Source organism: Physeter macrocephalus, chromosome 6 (assembly GCF_002837175.3).
Source record: "Physeter macrocephalus isolate SW-GA chromosome 6, ASM283717v5, whole genome shotgun sequence".
Taxonomy (NCBI): domain Eukaryota; kingdom Metazoa; phylum Chordata; class Mammalia; order Artiodactyla; family Physeteridae; genus Physeter; species Physeter macrocephalus.
This window is the reverse complement of record NC_041219.1, coordinates 69902942-69920844: the sequence shown is the minus strand read 5'-3', so window position 1 is coordinate 69920844 and position 17903 is coordinate 69902942. Positions and strand designations below refer to the sequence as shown.

At 36.2% G+C, this 17903-nt stretch overlaps 1 protein-coding gene across 10 annotated transcripts in view; it reads left to right on the top strand.

Moving 5' to 3' along the window:
* C2CD5 (C2 calcium dependent domain containing 5) overlaps positions 1–13914 on the top strand; it is an 81918-nt gene extending 68004 nt beyond the window's left edge. For 4 of the 10 annotated variants that reach the window (XM_028491089.2, XM_028491088.2, XM_007116134.4 and 1 more), the window contains 3 exons: positions 8851–9041; positions 11719–11865; positions 12592–13914. In XM_028491089.2, coding sequence (XP_028346890.1) covers positions 8851–9041; positions 11719–11865; positions 12592–12723 — 470 coding nt within the window. In that variant the 3' untranslated portion in view covers positions 12724–13914. Of the gene's footprint in view, positions 1–6474; positions 6526–7424; positions 7527–8850; positions 9042–11718; positions 11866–12591 lie in introns of those variants that run through there. The other 6 variants (XM_007116132.4, XM_028491086.2, XM_055085504.1 and 3 more) reach the window with 3 other exon arrangements.
* Positions 13915–17903: the final 3989 nt, after the last annotated feature.

Here is a 17903-nt window from a genome sequence, read left to right as displayed (position 1 = left end):
AAAGTTTGAGAACTTGGGCCAGGTAACCTCTAATTAAGCCACTTAAATCTTAGTTCCTCATTTGTAAAATGTGAAAGGATTAAGATTCTCTCTAGCCTTTCAAATTCTCTGATTTCTTGAGTTTTTATAGTTTATGGTTCTTCAATTATTAACATGTCCCTATTATTAAAAACATAAAAGCTAAATTATGCCTGAGGTGACACTGAGCTTCTGTTAATTAATTTTCCAAATAACTTCAAATCAGTTAAACCAGTGATTTTTAAACTCTGTTCCTCCAAACCATAGAGTTTCTTCAGAGGTGCCTCATGGCCTTCCAGGAGGCAAGGTGCCAGGGGGGTGAGAAGATAGGTCTCTAGACCCCCTACTTCTGAACTAGAGCAGCTTCAATGCACTACGCTTTATGTATCAGCTTTCTATATATGATTTTGGAAGGAAGGGTTTCAAAAAGTTTGAAAATCACTGAATCAGATCATGCCACCCTTATCATCATCATCGTCGTCACCATTGTCAGCTTCATAATGATCAATATCATCACATCTAATACTAATATATATAAAACTTTAATACTAAGTGCTTAACTATAAAACCTATGTGCCTTTCCTTGAATGTTACATTTTAAAATCATCTCTGAACACTAAAAAGTTTATCTGTTTATTTTTTTTAAAGTCGTGTAAATTGTGGTTTATGTTGCATGCTTATGTATTGTCTTTGCTTCCTCATGTCTTGCCAGGAGAACATGGGCTATGATGTATATATTAGAAAAAGTTATCTCAAAGTATTTTGGAAAATTTGAGGATAGAATGCGTTTTGAAAAGGTCTGAAAAGTGTAATAATAGAGTGTTATATCATGAATGTAGTAATTGAACATTGTAACATGAAGGAAGCCTTTGAATAGAGAATAGAAATATCTGGGGAAAGTTAAGCTTAGCAGTTTAGAGGAAATAGGTGGGAGAGAGAAAGGTGAGGGTGAGGAATAAATGCTCAGAGAACTTCTCTACTTTCTTATCTGCAACCACAAGAGGTTTAAAAGTTAACTACTAATACTGATAAGTAAATAAATATATAGTTTTTATAGTTTTGTTAGGTCAGTTAGCTAAGCTGATCGAGATTTATCTTTTTTAATTCTGAAAACTTTGAATACTAATTTATTCTCATGTTCTTATCGCAAATGGGATAATTTATTAAAATTTTTTATTTCCTTTTATGTTGACAGAGTAGTCTCAAGAGCTATGCACAGTATGTTTATTAATACTTCCATCTTTTCACTTGTAGATAAACCTTTCCTTATCTTTTTGTGTTATTGAAAATGAGCGAGTATTATGTGAAGAAAAGATGCTTCAATAACATGTTTCCTAATTGACAGTGTAGAGTAAGCTTCGGCCTGAATTGTCCATCCATGCTTAATTTTGTTTCCTTCCATCTTTTGTTATATTTGTTACATGTTTTGTTTCTCAAGGTAACAGAATAGTTTGATGTATGTCTCAGATTTGTGGTTGATTTGGTGTTACCTTGATAGTTATCATGATTTTTCTGATTTGAAATATTAAAATGTGCTGAGCCTGAGTAATTTCTTAAAGGACATTATCATGTGAAGGTCATCAAAATTCTTTGATGAATACTGTGAGGAACAGAGATGATGTGGCATCACCATAAATTACTTTTTTTTTAATATGAAACTGTGTTAAGAGAAAAGATGACTATAGCAAACTTTTTATACCACTTTCATAATGTGTTTTCCTCCTCAATATCTACATGTCAGCTTTCTGAATATCTGTCACTTCACTCTGAAATGGTTTTTTAAGAGGCTTTAAAAATGATATATATTTTTATGAAATGAAAATGAAAAAAGATGGAGCAAATATAGTAAAAATAGGGAATCTGAGTGAATGTAATCTGGGTAAAAATTTTTTAAAAATAAGATATTTCTCATGAACTGTAATTAATCTTCATTAAATTTAATCTTCATTAAAATTCTGAGAGTTTAAGGCTATAAAAGGGTTTAATTAAGTCAGTCTTAGTGTTTATATACTGTTGCATGAAACTGTATAGAGGAAAAGTTTTTTATACCACCCTTGTTTCTGTGTTCATTTTGCTTTATGCTGGGGTGGTATCCTCATGTTCAGTGGCATTAGCTATATCCTGGGAGAAGTTCTCTTTTCACTGAGCAGTTTCTGACGAATAAGACAAATAAATATAGGTCAAATTCTGGATTTCAGTAAAAAAGAAAACAAGTTTGCTTACACCCTCAATATATTATACTCCATAATTAGGTATCCACATTTGAAGCTTTTTTCTTTATTTTTATGGTAGGCTATCAGAATTACTTTTTGTTAAACCAAATTTGATTTTAAAAGATAGTTTAATTTTTTAAACTTAAATGACTTGCCTCACATTATTTTAAACTTGTAATTAGCAATATAAATCTATAAGAGCTACAAAAGTTAGCTTTTCCTTTTTCCTGCCAACTAATGGTTCTGAATTCTTACAAGTATATATAATTCTTTATGCTAACTAAAAATGTTTTTATGTATTAAGAATTCATTGCATGTCTGTTTTCTCTCTTATTTTTTTAAGATGTATTTTGTCACTGTGACCAAATGGTAGCAACTATAAAAAATGCTAAACTTCTTCATGTTATCCGTGGCCACAGCAGTGAGTGAGGGCTCCTGAAAGGAGAAAAATGCTGAGGGGAAGGAGAATGAGAGGAAAACAGAAACTAAAGAGTGGAAAATGTGAAAACCTCATCCAAGAAGTGGGAAGGAAAGAAAGAGTTGATGGAGAAGTAGAGATAAGGAATCTTAGCTTCTCCAAGAGCTCGAGAGCAGTGAAATCCAGAGTCAGAGGAAGAGGGAGTGAAAAGCAAAGAAAATTGAATTGGGTTACTGACCCCAAACAAGGAATATTAGGAAAAAAGGATACAAAGGATGGGAGTGAGAGGAAGAGTGAATGATGGGGATTGAAGAAGAAAAGGAAGTGAGTTAGAATGTTGCACATCCGGGGTTGGAAGCTTTAATGACTCAAATAGGGCAGCTAATTATCTTTTGTCATCTACTGTATGTATTACCTGTGTATATTACCTGTGTAGCTGTGTAGTTGAATTTTTTTTTTTTTTTTACTAGTGGAATATCCAGATCGAAGCAATTTGTGTCTTTCTCTATGCCTTAGTAATTTTTAACTATAATATGGCAATTTCATTATCAATCCACCAATATTTAAAGACCATTATGGACCAGATTTATACTGAATGTTTATGTACATCATTTGTTTAACTCAGTCATTAAGCCAGATTTTATAGTTAGAAGACATAGCTGATCAATGCATTATAGATAGATGGAAATGCTTAAAGGGACATAAAACCAAATTTTGATCATGATAATTTAAAACTAAGAATGGTTAAACAGGATAATAAAGCATACAGTTTAAGGACTCCAGATTGCATATATTTTAATCTGCCAGAGAGTCTTTTCAGAATTTGCAGGAGTTTTTTCAAATTTTGCAATTTTCTTAGGGTGACTGGAAAAGATTATCCCAAATACTTTCTAGTTATTCAAAGCAAAGGTGATCTGTAAATTTTAATGCTAGAAATTAAGTTGTTAGAAGAGTAGTCAGTGTAAAGCTTTATCATAGCCAACCTATACCTTTGTCATTGGTTATTTAGGAGAATGGAAGCATCTCAAACTTCGGAAGCACTGGCAGGTGTATAATTGAGGGAGGAGGAATTCTTGCCACATTTTTTTTCTGTTTTTCATCTATATGCTCATTTCCACTAAACTGCTTTAATCTAGGTTAATCCCCCTCCCCACTCCACTAAGGCCTGTTAAAAATTGCTCAAGTGTAGTAAGAAAATAGTCACTCTGCATGTTCTGTTTGCCTCAGTAACTTTCTAGGGTTGTTTTTTGAGGGTTAGCGGGATTATCAGTAACTGGTGACTTTTTAAAAAAGCAAAATTGTATTCAATGGGAAAGGAAATGCTAAGAGAAGTGGGCTGCTGGGTGGCTTGATGTAGACTGTCTTTGCAGCTACAGTGGGGACCTCGCATACGAAGTATTTGTGTCAGACTCTTCCACAGAGATGTGCAAGTACCCAGAAAGTATTGGCTTAGAGATTGCATACGGATTTATTTATTCTTAAGCAGAATTACTGCTTTGTCAGTGAGCCAGACAGCTAGTATCTGCAGTACCTTCTCTTTTGAAAAGCCTGTTATTACCTGGGAAGCCAAACTGTAATCAGAAGGAGCAGAGTGACTGAGAGTCTGAGGTCATTAGGTATTTGAGGTGTTCAGACCAGTCCGAGGTGCTGATGTCCAGCTGCTGCCAGGACCAGCTCCTCTTGGGCCTTTTCTCTGAGAGAAAAAATGAGCATCCTGGCAGGCATGTGAGGAGATGAACGTGCTCTCCTTCAGTGAGGTCAAAAATCTCGTGGCTCAGCCTTTCCCTCCATGTCTCTAATTTAAAAGTTTTGTTCTTTTCAAGTTTTAATTCAAACACATTCATATTTGAGGGCAGGGAATAAATATTTTCCCTCACTTGTTTCTCCTCTTCTCTACCTTTCGTAAAATTATTTTTGGAAAAGTCGTAAGTGTACATGGTGAAAAATTCAAACACTACAAAAAAAAAAATCACATTGTCCAAAATAAAGCTTCCTTCTCCCTTCGTTTTCCTTCCCAAGAGGCAGATACTCTTTAACAGCTTATTGTCTGTCTTTGCAAAGATACTCTATCCTTTTTTAAAAACACAAATATTCTATAGATCATTGTATACCTTTGTTTTTTTCCACCTGACATATTTAGAGATGGGAACAGATACCTTCTACATGTTTAAGCTCTTTTCATGGGTACTTGCCATTAAATTATATACAGTTGCTACTAGAGAATTCCATATTACCAAGATAATATCAAGGTATAGAGGACAATTTTAGTAATTTTCACTTTTTCTTTTAGTTTCCTCCCCCTCCTTCCCATCCCCACATTTTAAAAACTTTCACAGAATACCTAATGCCGACTATATTTTCTGTGTCTCTACTTACTGAGGCTATACTGCACAGGGCATACGAGAGCTCTGGGACCCTCCTGGGATGTATGAGCCTGGGGTGGGCTATTTACTGTCCCAGCTTCTGCACTGCGTCTGTTTCCAGGCTGAGCTGTCCCTAGAGATCTAGTAAGCCTCTGAATGTCAGTTCTGTTCTGGTCTTCCTCCTACAGGAGGTCCCATCGCTTCCTGGGCTTCCATTGCCCCTCAGGATCCTGAATCAGGAGGATACTCCCTCTAGAACTACAGCCTGAGGGCATGATGGTCAGGGCGCATCCAGCGTGATCTCCTCATAGCCATTTTATGGACCTCACCTAGTGATCCCTTTTATTGGACAGTTCTGTATTGTAAGAGGATTGTCAGCCACTGTACACTCTCCAGTATTAGCTTGTGGTCATTGCCTTAAAAATTGGGGGGTGGGGTGGGTGTGGGAGATACTTCCATTGCACCCAATTAGCAGAAGCATTCTATATAAATCCGATTTTTGAAAAGTATAGCTTCTGCTAATTTAAGAATATTACTAGAAGATCAACACATTAAGCAGAGACAAAAATACATATATTTACTTAGTTTATAATTTAAAAAAAGACTGGCTGACCCAAATTATTCTTAGTGTTTTTATGTGTTATTTCTATCTTGGCCACACTATATTCTCAGTTCTGAAATTCTTTGAAACAAAAATTCAAATAATGGTAGTGTGGATAGAGCCTGAACATTAGAAATAGATTATGAATTTTTCTTTTTTTATAGTACTGTTTAAATTTGTACAATGACTTAAATATCTATTGTAAAAATATAAACTATCAGGGAGAATGCAGGATGCTGCTTTTATGAGCTTACTGTAAAGGGGATTCTAGTTTGGGATTCCTAGTTATTTCTGTGGAGAGTGGTCACCTTTTAGTTCCACAAAGTCTTGATAGTTCCAGAAGGAGCTGTTGAAAGCGAAGGCCTTGAATGAAGGGGTTGGTGGTGAGGAGGCGGGTCAGGCTGAAGTTTGTGTTTATCTGTGAGACATAGGTCATTGCCTTGTCTGTAATTTTTAATCTTACTGGCTCTTCCGCCACAAACATTTCCCTTCTTTTTTTCATTTCAGATTTTCTTCCCAGTAGGTTGACCCTTTTCTCTGTCCAGTTTTCTCACGTCCTGCTTCCATCCCACTAACATTTGTTACTGTGTTGATATTTTGTGTGTAGTTTCTGAAACTTTTTTTGTGTTATAGTAACAAGTAATCTTTCTTGGCATGGTATTTATTAATGGAGCTAGTTTTCATATATCGATAGAAACTGTGTTTTAAACCTAAATACTTCTATTTGGTTTACTTTTATAATGAAGCCATAAAGATTTCCTCCTATTAGTCTGGCTTTTAGAGAGTATTAACCAAGAGCAAAGAAGAGATACTGGCTTATACTTAGCACCCAAGCTAATGTTGTTCATATTGTCTTATTAGAACACCTGGAGAGTGCAAGTTCTAACTCAGGTATACCAGCTGCACAGAGAGGTGAGTTTGTCTAATTAAGCAAATAGTCTCCAAAGGTGTGAAATTCTAGTGTGGTGATTCATAAGCATACAGACATCAGAGAAATGCACTGGACGATGGAATAGACACCAAAATGTGGCTTTATTGTAGTTAGAATGTGTCTTACAAACTAGTAATTAAACGAATATTTACATTTTTAGTATTTTAATAGGGTCCCACTTTCTAAAAATAAGGCTTTAGTTTTTTAACATTGTTTTTTAGCTCAGCAGTAGTAAAAGTTATTCTTTTTCAAATGAGAACTTGTTAGGCTCACACTTGCCCCTCAACCCATGTTATCAGAAGCTTTGTCGCCAAAATCAGACGTGGAAATAGAATATTGACAAAAATGACCCTTTGGCTTTCCTGTTACTATTGGTAGAAAGAAGGTATTTTAATAAAAGATAAGTTAACTAGTGATTTTTTTTCATGTATTCTTCACCATTTGATTCTCATTATTTTTATTTTTGATTTCAGGGTAAAAATAGGGCAAGGAATTATTCACAAAGTTCTGATTGTAAATTAAAGTCCTGAATCTAAACAGCTGAAACAGTGTGAAGTAAAAAGAATGGGAAATGAAGTTAGTTAAAACACAGCGTATGGTCCTTTCCCTGATCTCTCCGTTAGACCTGCTTCCATTCCCCCTAAGAGACCACACAGCTGTGACATCACCAAAGATGCTCAGCCAGCCGAGAAATTGGTTTTATACAAATCATGGTCTAAAGCTTGACTCTTTACTATCTCTCTTACCTGACTTGAAAAGGACCACTTTTCCCCCTAAGTTACAGATAAATTACGTCATCGGAAGGAGTGTTATGACGAGTAAGAGACGTCATCCATATTTTTTCTTTGTTTTTTCTTTTGTTTTCTGTCTGTGTTTTCAGCAACGTCAGTTGATTACAGTTCCTTTGCAGACAGATGCAGCAGCTGGATAGAGCTCATTAAACTGAAAGCTCAGACCATAAGGCGTGGATCAATTAAGACAAGTAGGCGGATGTTTCTACCATGTTACAATCTGAGAAGCATATCCTTGATTTCCCAGTGGTGAAGCCTAGACCTGACTACTCAGTAATAACATTGCCAATCAATCATGTATTGGAGTGTGAAAGCTGCAGACTCTAAAGGTCATTTAGCAAAAGCTATTGAAGAGCCTTTAGATTTTTTTAACTTTAACTGTAGGGTTGTGTTTTTAGTATTTTATTTTTGTGAAGGTATTCTTGAAAGTTTATAAATAGATATTATATCATCTAGTGTAAGGAAATGATGAGCTCTCTTATTGAAGAGACACTCTTCCAGGACCCAAGGTACTAGGTAGTGTATGGTATTTGTCAGTTTACTAAGAGCGATATCCAGAGTGATAAAAGAATGAGATATTTCCGTAGAGAAAGTGGTCAACTCTTATCTCACTGCTAGACTCAGGATCAGTACTTACATGTTCTTTATCTATACTCTATGTGTTTTGGTAGACTTTGAGGTATTTGAGTGAAAGATTTTACATTAAAGGGAAGGAACTGTGTTTTAGGGTGAAGATCACAAGATATGGAGCCAGCCAGATCTGGTTTTGAATCCTAGTAGTGCCATTTTAATAGCTGTGTGACCTTGGGCAAGTTATTTAAGTTTTGTAAGCCTCAGTTTCCTCGTGTAAAATGGAGATAACACCTACGTTGCTGGGTTGTTGTAAGGATTATATATATACATATATGTGTGTGTGTGTGTGTATATATGTATATATGTCTGGTTTATAGTAGTTATTTGATAAGTGGTAGCTCTTATTTGTTATTTTATGAACAAACAACTTTTAGACAGCCAAGGTCATTTGTTGAATTTTTTAAATTACGAGTTTGATCGAGAAGGTTTGGAAAAGAAACCTACGACAACTAGTTAAGATATGGTTTATCTACAAGTTGACAATGATGAAGTCGTCTGAAAAAAAGATGGAAAAAACTGCACTGGGAAATGTAACAACTTTCACACTCTCCTTGTAATAATTTGTTCCTACAGCAGATAATTTTTAATGCTCTACCGCTTTTTCTTCACTTTATAACGATCATTGTGTGTGTAGCTCCACCTCATCAACATTTTCTTTTGCAGGAATGCCATTTTTCTTCCAAAAGATTCCATTCCAGCATTTCCTCTTATGTTTTTCTTTCTCTCTCTATTTTTAATTGCATGCAGTGCATGATTTCTTTCATGACATGGCTTAGCCTCACAGACAGCTGAATGTTGTCACCACTTATTTGGAAACCTTAGGGAATAATTGAGTCACCAGCATACGATCTTGATGCTTTCTCTTCTTTTCTCCAATTTTAGCTGTGACAGTCGAAAAAGCAAGTCCAGTGGGTGAAGGAAATTTCCGGAATCGTTCTTCTCCACCTTGTGCAAATTCTACAGTTGGGGTAGTTAAGATGACACCTCTTTCCTTCATTCCTGGAGCAAAAATAACGAAATATCTTGGGATAATTAACATGTTTTTTATTCGAGAAACCACTTCTCTTCGTGAGGTAATTTTATAGTTGTTATTTCATTGTTTTTGTGCGTTTTCTGTGGTTGAAGATATTAGTATCAAGACCAAACAAGTTTCAAATTGGTTATTTGCCAGAAGTAACACACACACACCCTTTTTTTCATAACCTGTCTGGATTGTCTCTAGCAGCTAGTATTATCGCAAGAGTTGTGTTGGGTTTAATCCCATTTGTTATTAGAAACTCCAGGTCCTTATCATGTGGTAACTAAAACAAATAAATGTATCCGTGTTTGATTAGAGTTTAAAACAGCCCTGAAAGAACAGCTTAGTCTTCTCAGTAGGTATTTGCCTGAGATATATTTAAATAGCAATTTTTAAGGGTTTACATTTAGAAATAGTAAGGGACTGTATCATGGAGAGATGTCTTGGGGATTGTTTATGTCATTTAGCTCTATCATTTTCTTCCTCTGAAAAAGACTGAGGCCACTTGTTTTCTTCCCCTCTCGCCGTCAGTGTGTAAAAATGTTTGTTCAAGTTCTTACCTCACACTGGCTGGGTATCATTAAACTTTAATTTGTTTTTTAAGTAACAGCAGTTCTAATCTTCTACTTGATGTAGTCAAAGTTAAGAATCAGAGTCAGCTTATTTTTTGCATTACAGAGGAGTTTAAACTCAAGAAAAGATTATATTTCTATTTGTCATGTTTTGGAGCAGGACTGCTAAGCAAATTATTGTGAATGGGGAAAATTTTTAATTATTTAGGTGTGAAACCCAATAAACTCTTCAAAATTTACTTCAGCGGTACTTTGTATTTTTAAAAAGTATGTTCATTATAAACATGACTTAACCATGCTTTTTCCCCATTGCTTCACTAGCAGTGTTTCTGTACTTTCTTGGAAATAACAGCTTGCTTATTAATTTTTGATATCATGCTCACCCTTCTGCACCTAGCACAGTGTCTGGTGCAGAGTAAACATAAGTTGTTTTTGTGTAAATGAGGGAGTGACTTCTGACAGATTAGCTAATTAGATAGATGTTTCCTTTAAGATAAATTACTTTTAAAAATCATATTCTAATTGTGTTGAGATGGGAAAGAAACTATCTTAAGATACTCTCAAAAACCTTTTAGTGTAGAATTAAAATAGGAGACACTTTTAAGTCCATTTAAGTTTGACAAAGAAATTTGGGTGTGAGAAGCTGGCATAGATTGGTGAATTGACCTTTTCCGGTTGCTCTTACTAGCACATGGATATTGTACTATTGAATCCATAAAATTTTATTTCTTAAGTGCCTTCTCTACTGCTTAAGCAACCATACCCCAAAATGTTACTTCACAGTAGACCTCCTTTCAACAGAGGTTTGTAATATTAACTGTATGGTATAATAGCCCAGATTTATTCATTGCTTGATGAATTATTTGCTTACAATTATATAATCTTTTAAAAATTACCCCTCTGTAGTCTCTTTTACTCTGCTATCAGAATTCCTTGATTTGATGAGATGGAGGAGGAAAACTGATAAAAGTAAAAGAAAAAACTGTCCCAGGTGTGATGATTGAGTCAGAGGCAGGCTGACACAACTCACTTAACTCCTTAATTACAAAGAGAGATACCTGTACAAAACTTTATGTAGGATCCTGTGACTTTTCAGAAAGATGTGACCTGGACGAATGGTTCTTCTAACAGTGTATTAAATTTTGCCCTTAACCTCCAGTTTAAAGTTGGAAATTTCTTCCTAGACTATAAATAACATCCAGTAAAATTTGTGGAAAACTTAGGTTGAAAAGCATTTTAAGCTCTCATTTAGCCTTTGGTTTCTGTTTTGTTTGTTTTTGAACACTGAAAAAGTTCCCCAAACTATTGGATTTCATTCCCTAACTAATATGTACGGGCCACTTAGTACGTGCATCTGTTGAAGTAGGTGTTAGCGTATGTAGTTGTGAGCACAGCAGAGTCAGTTCCTGGCCTGATGGGATTTAGTCTAGTGGAACTCGGGCATGGTGGACAGTAAATAAATAATCATGTGATTAATAGGTAACTCCTAGTAATAGTAAGTCATTTAAAGAAATACAACAGGGCCTGTCAGGGAATATAATGGGAGAACTTAATTTAGATCTGATAAGGAAGGTTTCTCTGAGGAAGTCACATGTAAACCAGGACCTGAAGAATTGAGTAAAAGTTACCCTGGTGGAAAATTGGGAACCTTCATGTGCAGTGACCCCGAGGCAGGAAAAGATGTCACACCTTTGAGAAACTGAAAAAGACAAGTGTGACTGGAACCTGGTTCATTTTCAGAATAGGAGATATGGATAGCAGGGAAGTCTCATTGTTTATATTTACCATCAATTTATTTGAATGATGATGGGAATGACTTGATAGAGGGAGGTGCTGAAGATGGAGGGACAGTTAGAACTCTTGCTCTGCCATCTGTCCGGTAGCTCTTTGGTCTTGGCTCGTCATGGGCACGTCACAGATTCTCTGAGCTTCAGTTTCATCATCTGTAAAATGAAGATAGTAATCCCTGTCGTAGACATGTGCTCAGTAAAGGTTTGTTTGTTTGTTCATTCATGCAACAAATCCCCATTATGGAGGGAATTAAAATGATTGTCCGTTATATTAAGATCACTTAAGATGTTTTGATATGTATTCTTTGATGTTTTATGTACGTTAGTTTACACATGTATCCAGTTTGGTTTTTTGCGCGTCATCATTTAGGAAGGAGGTGTCAGTGGTTTTCTCCATGCTTTTATTGCTGAAGTGTTTGCGATGGTGAGAGCTCACGTGGCTGCACTGGGAGGGAATGCTGTTGTCTCCTACATAATGAAGCAGTGTGTCTTCATGGAGAATCCAAATAAAAACCAGGTGAGATGGGGTTAAAAACCTCTGATGGCAGGAACCTGTGAATGTATCCCATGGCCTTTTCACCTCCCACACTCCCCCGAAAAAGAGAATTGCTCCTCAAAGCTCTTTGATTCTAGAGGCTTAAAATATGTTTTAATGAATATGTTGGTAACCATGGTCCTGCATAGGTCAGATGCTGTTTTCACATCTGCATAGGTCAGATGCTGTTTTCACATTCCCAGTGACTAGTTATTATTCTTAAATACCTCTGGAAGTTTTGCTCCTAAATTACTGTTTCCTCCACCTTCTTGGTGGGTCTTTGGGATCCAATGATGGCTAATGCAGGACAGTTAAAGACGCCCTCTGGTTTGGAATGATGCTGTCCAGTTCTAACTGCCCTGCTGGTGAAGAGTACATCATGATGGGGCCACACTGTTTGTTTATTTCTAATAAGTAATATAATTCTGTTAATGGGGACAAGGGAATGTTGCTTAGGTTAAATCTTAGAATAAATTTCTTTTATCAGTTTGTTAATAACTCACTTACAATTGTTAAAGATCCCTTTAAAAAATTAAATAACTATATTAATGAGTTTCTTTGTTTCCTGTGAATTGCCTTCTTATCCTTTGCTCATTTTTCTCTTGGGTTGTATGCTTTTTCAGCTCTACAGCACTGCCCCCAGGGTAGCCAGAAGAGTATGAGCGTGTTGTTGAGTTTGTGACTGAACATGTCCTGTTGTTCTTATAGGCACAGTGTCTTATAAACGTAAGTGGTGATGCAGTGGTTTTTGTTCGTGAATCTGAATTAGAAGTGGTGTCAACTCAGCAACCTGCTGCCAACTGCCAGCCCTCATGTACTGGAGGAGAAGTTACAACCTGAAGTCAGTTAGAATGAGCTTCACTAAATGACATTCATGGGTCTCCTTTGTTTTGTCATTCATTTATCTTACTAGACGTAAAAAATGAACTTGAGAGAATTGAGGAAGAATTGATACATTATGAGTATATTCGATTTGTCTGGGATCACTTGGAGGCCTGAGAATGTTCAAATCTTGACATTTTAGTTCGGCCAACCTAGACGGACAGGCCCCGTGGAGCCTTGACCACACCTCCCCCCCAGGAAGTTCAGATAAACTTCTCTGAGAACTGTAGTAAAGATGGAAGCTATGTATAATTTATGTTGATTTTAATAAAATCATAATTTAGAAAATTGAAATGGTAAGAATATCAGGAAATTAGGATAGCTATCCTAGTGTAATTTAGAGAAACTAAGCAAGAAATGAACAAATTGTTAATGAGTAAGTCATCTGATTCGAGGAATGTATGGGGAAAATGGAGGAAAGTTTTCAGAAAACTATGTGGGTTTCTTAATACGTTTTTTTGATGAGGAATTTGGTAACAACTGAAAGGGAAAATTGCTTCAGCCGTCTTTGAAAAAGAAGTTAAAATTCTGCAACTTGTATCCATAATATGTCCTAACTACTGGAAAAGAAAAGTAATTTATCAGAGCCAATGTCCTTCCATTGGAAGTTTAAATAAGGAAGGAGGAAAAACATTACTATATAACTTTGTTTCTAGCCAAGTTTCAATTTGTGTTTAATTTGTCTGGAAGAGGTTTGGCTTCAACTGGGAAGAAAGGGCCAGTGAATTTTGTTGAAGTAGTTAAAATATAATTGATCTAGAAGGAACATAAAATTATTTTCTATTAAAGTCATACTGCACTCCCACCAAATAAACAGAATTTTAGTAATATCTTAGGAATTTTTGACGGTGAGTTAGACTGTATTTGGCATAGAGTTTGGAAATGTAACTTGAACGTAAATATGCTGCAGAATGTTTATATAGACAGAAATACTTTTTTTGTCAATGCCAAATACCTATTACAAATGAACCTTTAAAAGTACATTCCTCCTTTGCACAAAATTTCTTTATAAAACTCATGATTTTGCTCTTCCAGGATAACAACTGCCCTAAAAGATTAGGAGTCATTTCCTTGTTATCACAGGTGTCAATATTTTTCTGTACTTTGTTTATAATTTTATTTTTTAAATAAAAAGTTTATAAACTGGAATATTCCTAAATCTCTTTTTTTTGCCTCTTTGATGTAGTACTGTTAGTGGTCAGAAATCACTTTCCATCTGATCATCTCCATTCATTTCTTTAGTCAACAGTCATCTGTTGTGCGTATACTATATGCAAGGCCTTGTTCTTAATTTGGGGGAAAAATACATATATAATTGTGCTACTCTCATTGCCTTTGGTAGGAAACCTACACTATTAAGTGAGAAAATGTGTGTAGCTTAGGATGAAGGGAGCTTCCCCAAGGCAATGATACTTAAGCTCAGTCTGGGAAAATAGGCAGGTCCCTGGAATTGACTGACTTGTTCATAGTTTTATCCATCCATCCATCCATCCGTCCATCCATCCATCCATCCATCCAGCAGCTATTTGGGGATTCCTGAGTATGTTTCTGAGTCCTTTCTTGGCAGGGGATTAATAATGTAACTATCACTAATTGAGTACCTGTTTTATGCCACATCCTGTGCTTATGCATTATTACTAATTCTTAAAACATAAAACTAGCTGGGTGACGTTATCTCCATTTTGGTCTGAATATTTGGATACTCAACAGAGACACAGGCTGATTTCTAGAAAAGCCAGAGTTACAGAACTCAGGCTTGCTGTCTGCAGACCCAGGCCGTTTGCTCAGTGTGGGTTACCTGTGAAGTACAGTCAGCCCATGCCAAGATTGGCTTCTTCCAGAAAAGCTGATGTTACCTGATGCCCCAAGAGTTGCTGCTGTTCCCTGTGTGTGGATTCCCTCAGAAACATCATTTTAGACGTGCTGGGACTTAATCTTTTGGAAATATTGAGGCCAGTTATGGGATTTAACAGCACACCTCATAGTATCTCTTTCATTCTTTATTGTTGTTCCAAAGCTTAACTACACAATGTAACCAATACTTTGTTAGTTTGCTAGACTCACTGTCCCACTTCCTCCACCTACTCTGCTGTAATCCATCACCATCTGGCTTCCATCACCTGATCTACCCCTAAATTTGAACATGCGAAGGATGCAAGTGTTGGATTTCAATATTGCAGCGTCAGATAGCTGACAGGCTTCTTCATGCATACACATATAATTTTTCATAAATGCATAAATCGGATCATGTACATAATTTTAAAAGAGTGGTTTTATTTTTTACCTTTTCACCTAGCTTTCTCTTCCCCCATCTCATCCCTCCCAATCCATGTTAATAACCTAGTATGTATCCTTCTTACATATTAAAGTATGCTAATGAGGTATAATTTACATTCAATAAAATTTAAGTGTACAAGTTTTGACAAATAGGTCCAGTTGTGTAACCAAGATAAAGGACATTTCGTCCCCCGAAGAGCACACCCTGTTCCCTTTTTGCAGTCAGTTCACTTCCCCTTCCATGTAAATAGTATCTTGTGCTTGGTAAATTTCACTTAGTATAATAGTTTCTAGATGCATCCCCATTTGGACAACATTAACATTTTTGGCTATTATGAATAAAACCTTTTTATTTAAGTTCACATATTCCTGTGAAAATAGAATTTCTGTTCTATGGGGTTGACTTCTTATTGATAGATAATCTGCCATATGTGTGACAAAACTTCCCCTGATTTTGCTGTCCATCCATGTAGCTTATGGCAACTTTGATCATATCCAAACTTGTAATTTTATTATAGATAGTACGACTTTCCTTCCTTAGATTCCCTGAGTTAAGATGACCTCCCCTCGAGTTTTTAGCTGTTTTGCAGGTTCATCCAACTTGTCCTGAATTGCTTTCATCTTGGTGGCTCCCCATCAGACTTGCTACCTTCATTATTTGTTATTAGAGAAATGCCATCACCACTTGACCAGTTTTAGCTTGAGTCAGACACCTGAGAGATTCAAAGCCCGCAATCTTCCCCAGCCTCACTGAACGAGATGCAGAAAAATGTGGAAGCATGAAAATGTACGTTATGTGAAAGCAACATATTTATTGTCAAACACTTTTGTAGCTTTTTCTTTTTTCAGGGGGAGGGTCTTCCAACGAGTACTTTGAGAATCTGATCTAAGCTCTGTACCTTGTCTCCAGAAAAATAAGCATACATGTAAAATTTTGCACACTACTTCAGGAGGTTTATCAAAACCCCTTCGTTGACCGCAAGTTAAATCTAGTATAGGCTGAATGGAGGGGAATGAGGAACCAGGCTGAAGGAAATATTAGGAAGGATTGGGTAAATCCTATCCTAAAAAGTTTGACTTTTCTTCAGTAGAAATGTCAAGACATTTTTAAGATTCGACTTCTAAACATTAAAAAATACATATTTATAGTAGGCAGAATAATGGCCCTCCTGCCACCCCCTGCAAAGCTGAATCTCCAGGGCCTGTGAATCTATTACCTTACATGACAAAAGGGACTTTGAAGTTAGGATCAAAGCTAAAGACCTTGAGATGGGGAAATTATCCAAGGTTATCTTCGAGGGTCCTGGAATCTAATCAGTTGAATCCTTAAAAGTGGAAAGGGGTGGGTAGAAGAGTAGGTCAGAGAGATTCGATGAGAGGTGAACTCAACCTGCTGGCTTTCAAGAAGGAAGAAGGGAGCTACAAACCAAGGAATGTGGGTGGCATCTGGATGCTGACAGCCAGCAAGGAAACGGGGTTCTCAGTTCTACAACTGCAAGGAACTGAATTTTGCCAACAACTTAAACGGGTGAGGAAACGGATTCTCGCCTCGAGCCTCTAGAAAGGAACAGGGCTGAAGCCAACAGCTTGATTTTAGCCTGGTGAGACCCACGTCAGACTTATGACCTGTGGAACTGTAAGATAAATTTAAGTCACTCGGTTTGTGATCATTTGTTATGGTAGCAATGGAAAACTAATACAAGTTCTCTTAAGTTTAAACTGTAGAGATATAGTTCAAGTATCAAGTTACCATATAGTTATGCCATTTATGGTAACATCTAATATGAAATGCTTCGCAGACTCAAGGTACAATTGTAACTTTTATTTTCCAATTAATTTTTTAATACACATATGAATAATTAGCAGAAATCCATAATCTCCAGTCTTTGAAGTCATCGTCAATTCTAGGGGCTTGACACAGTCCCCCAGATATTCAGCTTCCAGAACCTCTTTGGTTTGCATTTGCTTCTCACTGCCACATTGTGTCGCTGTTGGAATGGGTTCCACACAGTAGAAGACGTTGGTCTTCTGCAGCAAGGGTGCCAAACCGGCCAAGACTCCCATACCGGTTTCCAGGATTCTTTAGCAGGTAATTTCCTCCATGCCTACTCCATTCGAGGAAGGCTGCCAAGTTTCAGTTCCTAGTGCTCAGCAGCTGTCAGTTGAGTTGTGAGAGCTATAAATTCTAGATGTCAGTTTTGGTTTTTTTTTAATGTGTATTTTGCAAATATTTCCCCTCAGTCTGTGGCTTATTTTGTGTTATTTAAACATTATCTTTTGAGGAAAAGAAGTGTTTAATTTTGATGAAGTCTAATTCCTTTTTTTCTTTTTTGGTTTGTGCAGTGTTCTATCTAAGAAATTTTTGCCTGATGAACCTCACAAACATTTTCGAGAAATTTCACAGTTTTTGTCTTTACATTTAGGTACCTGATCATTTCAAGTTACGTTTTTATATGGTGTGAGGTAGGGGTCAAGGATTAATTCATTCATTCATTTGCTTGCATATGGATGTCCAATTGCTCCAGCAATGGACAATGTTGACTAGCTTTTCTACATTGGATTGACATGGCATCTTTGTTGAAAATTGTTTTTAGTATATACAAGCTTATTGATTTTCAAATGTTAAAACCAAATTTTCAAATGTTAAACAAAATGTTCCCTCCTTTTTTATTTTCCAGAAGTTTGTCTAAAATTGATGCTATTTTTTTCCATAAATGTGTGATAGAATTTGCCTATGAAGCCATCTAAGTCTTGAGTTTTCTTTGTTCAAATATCTTTAACTATAAATTGATTTTATTGAATTTATTAATAGATATGGGGCTGTTCAGGTTACCTTTTTCTTTGTAAGCATTGGTAGTTTG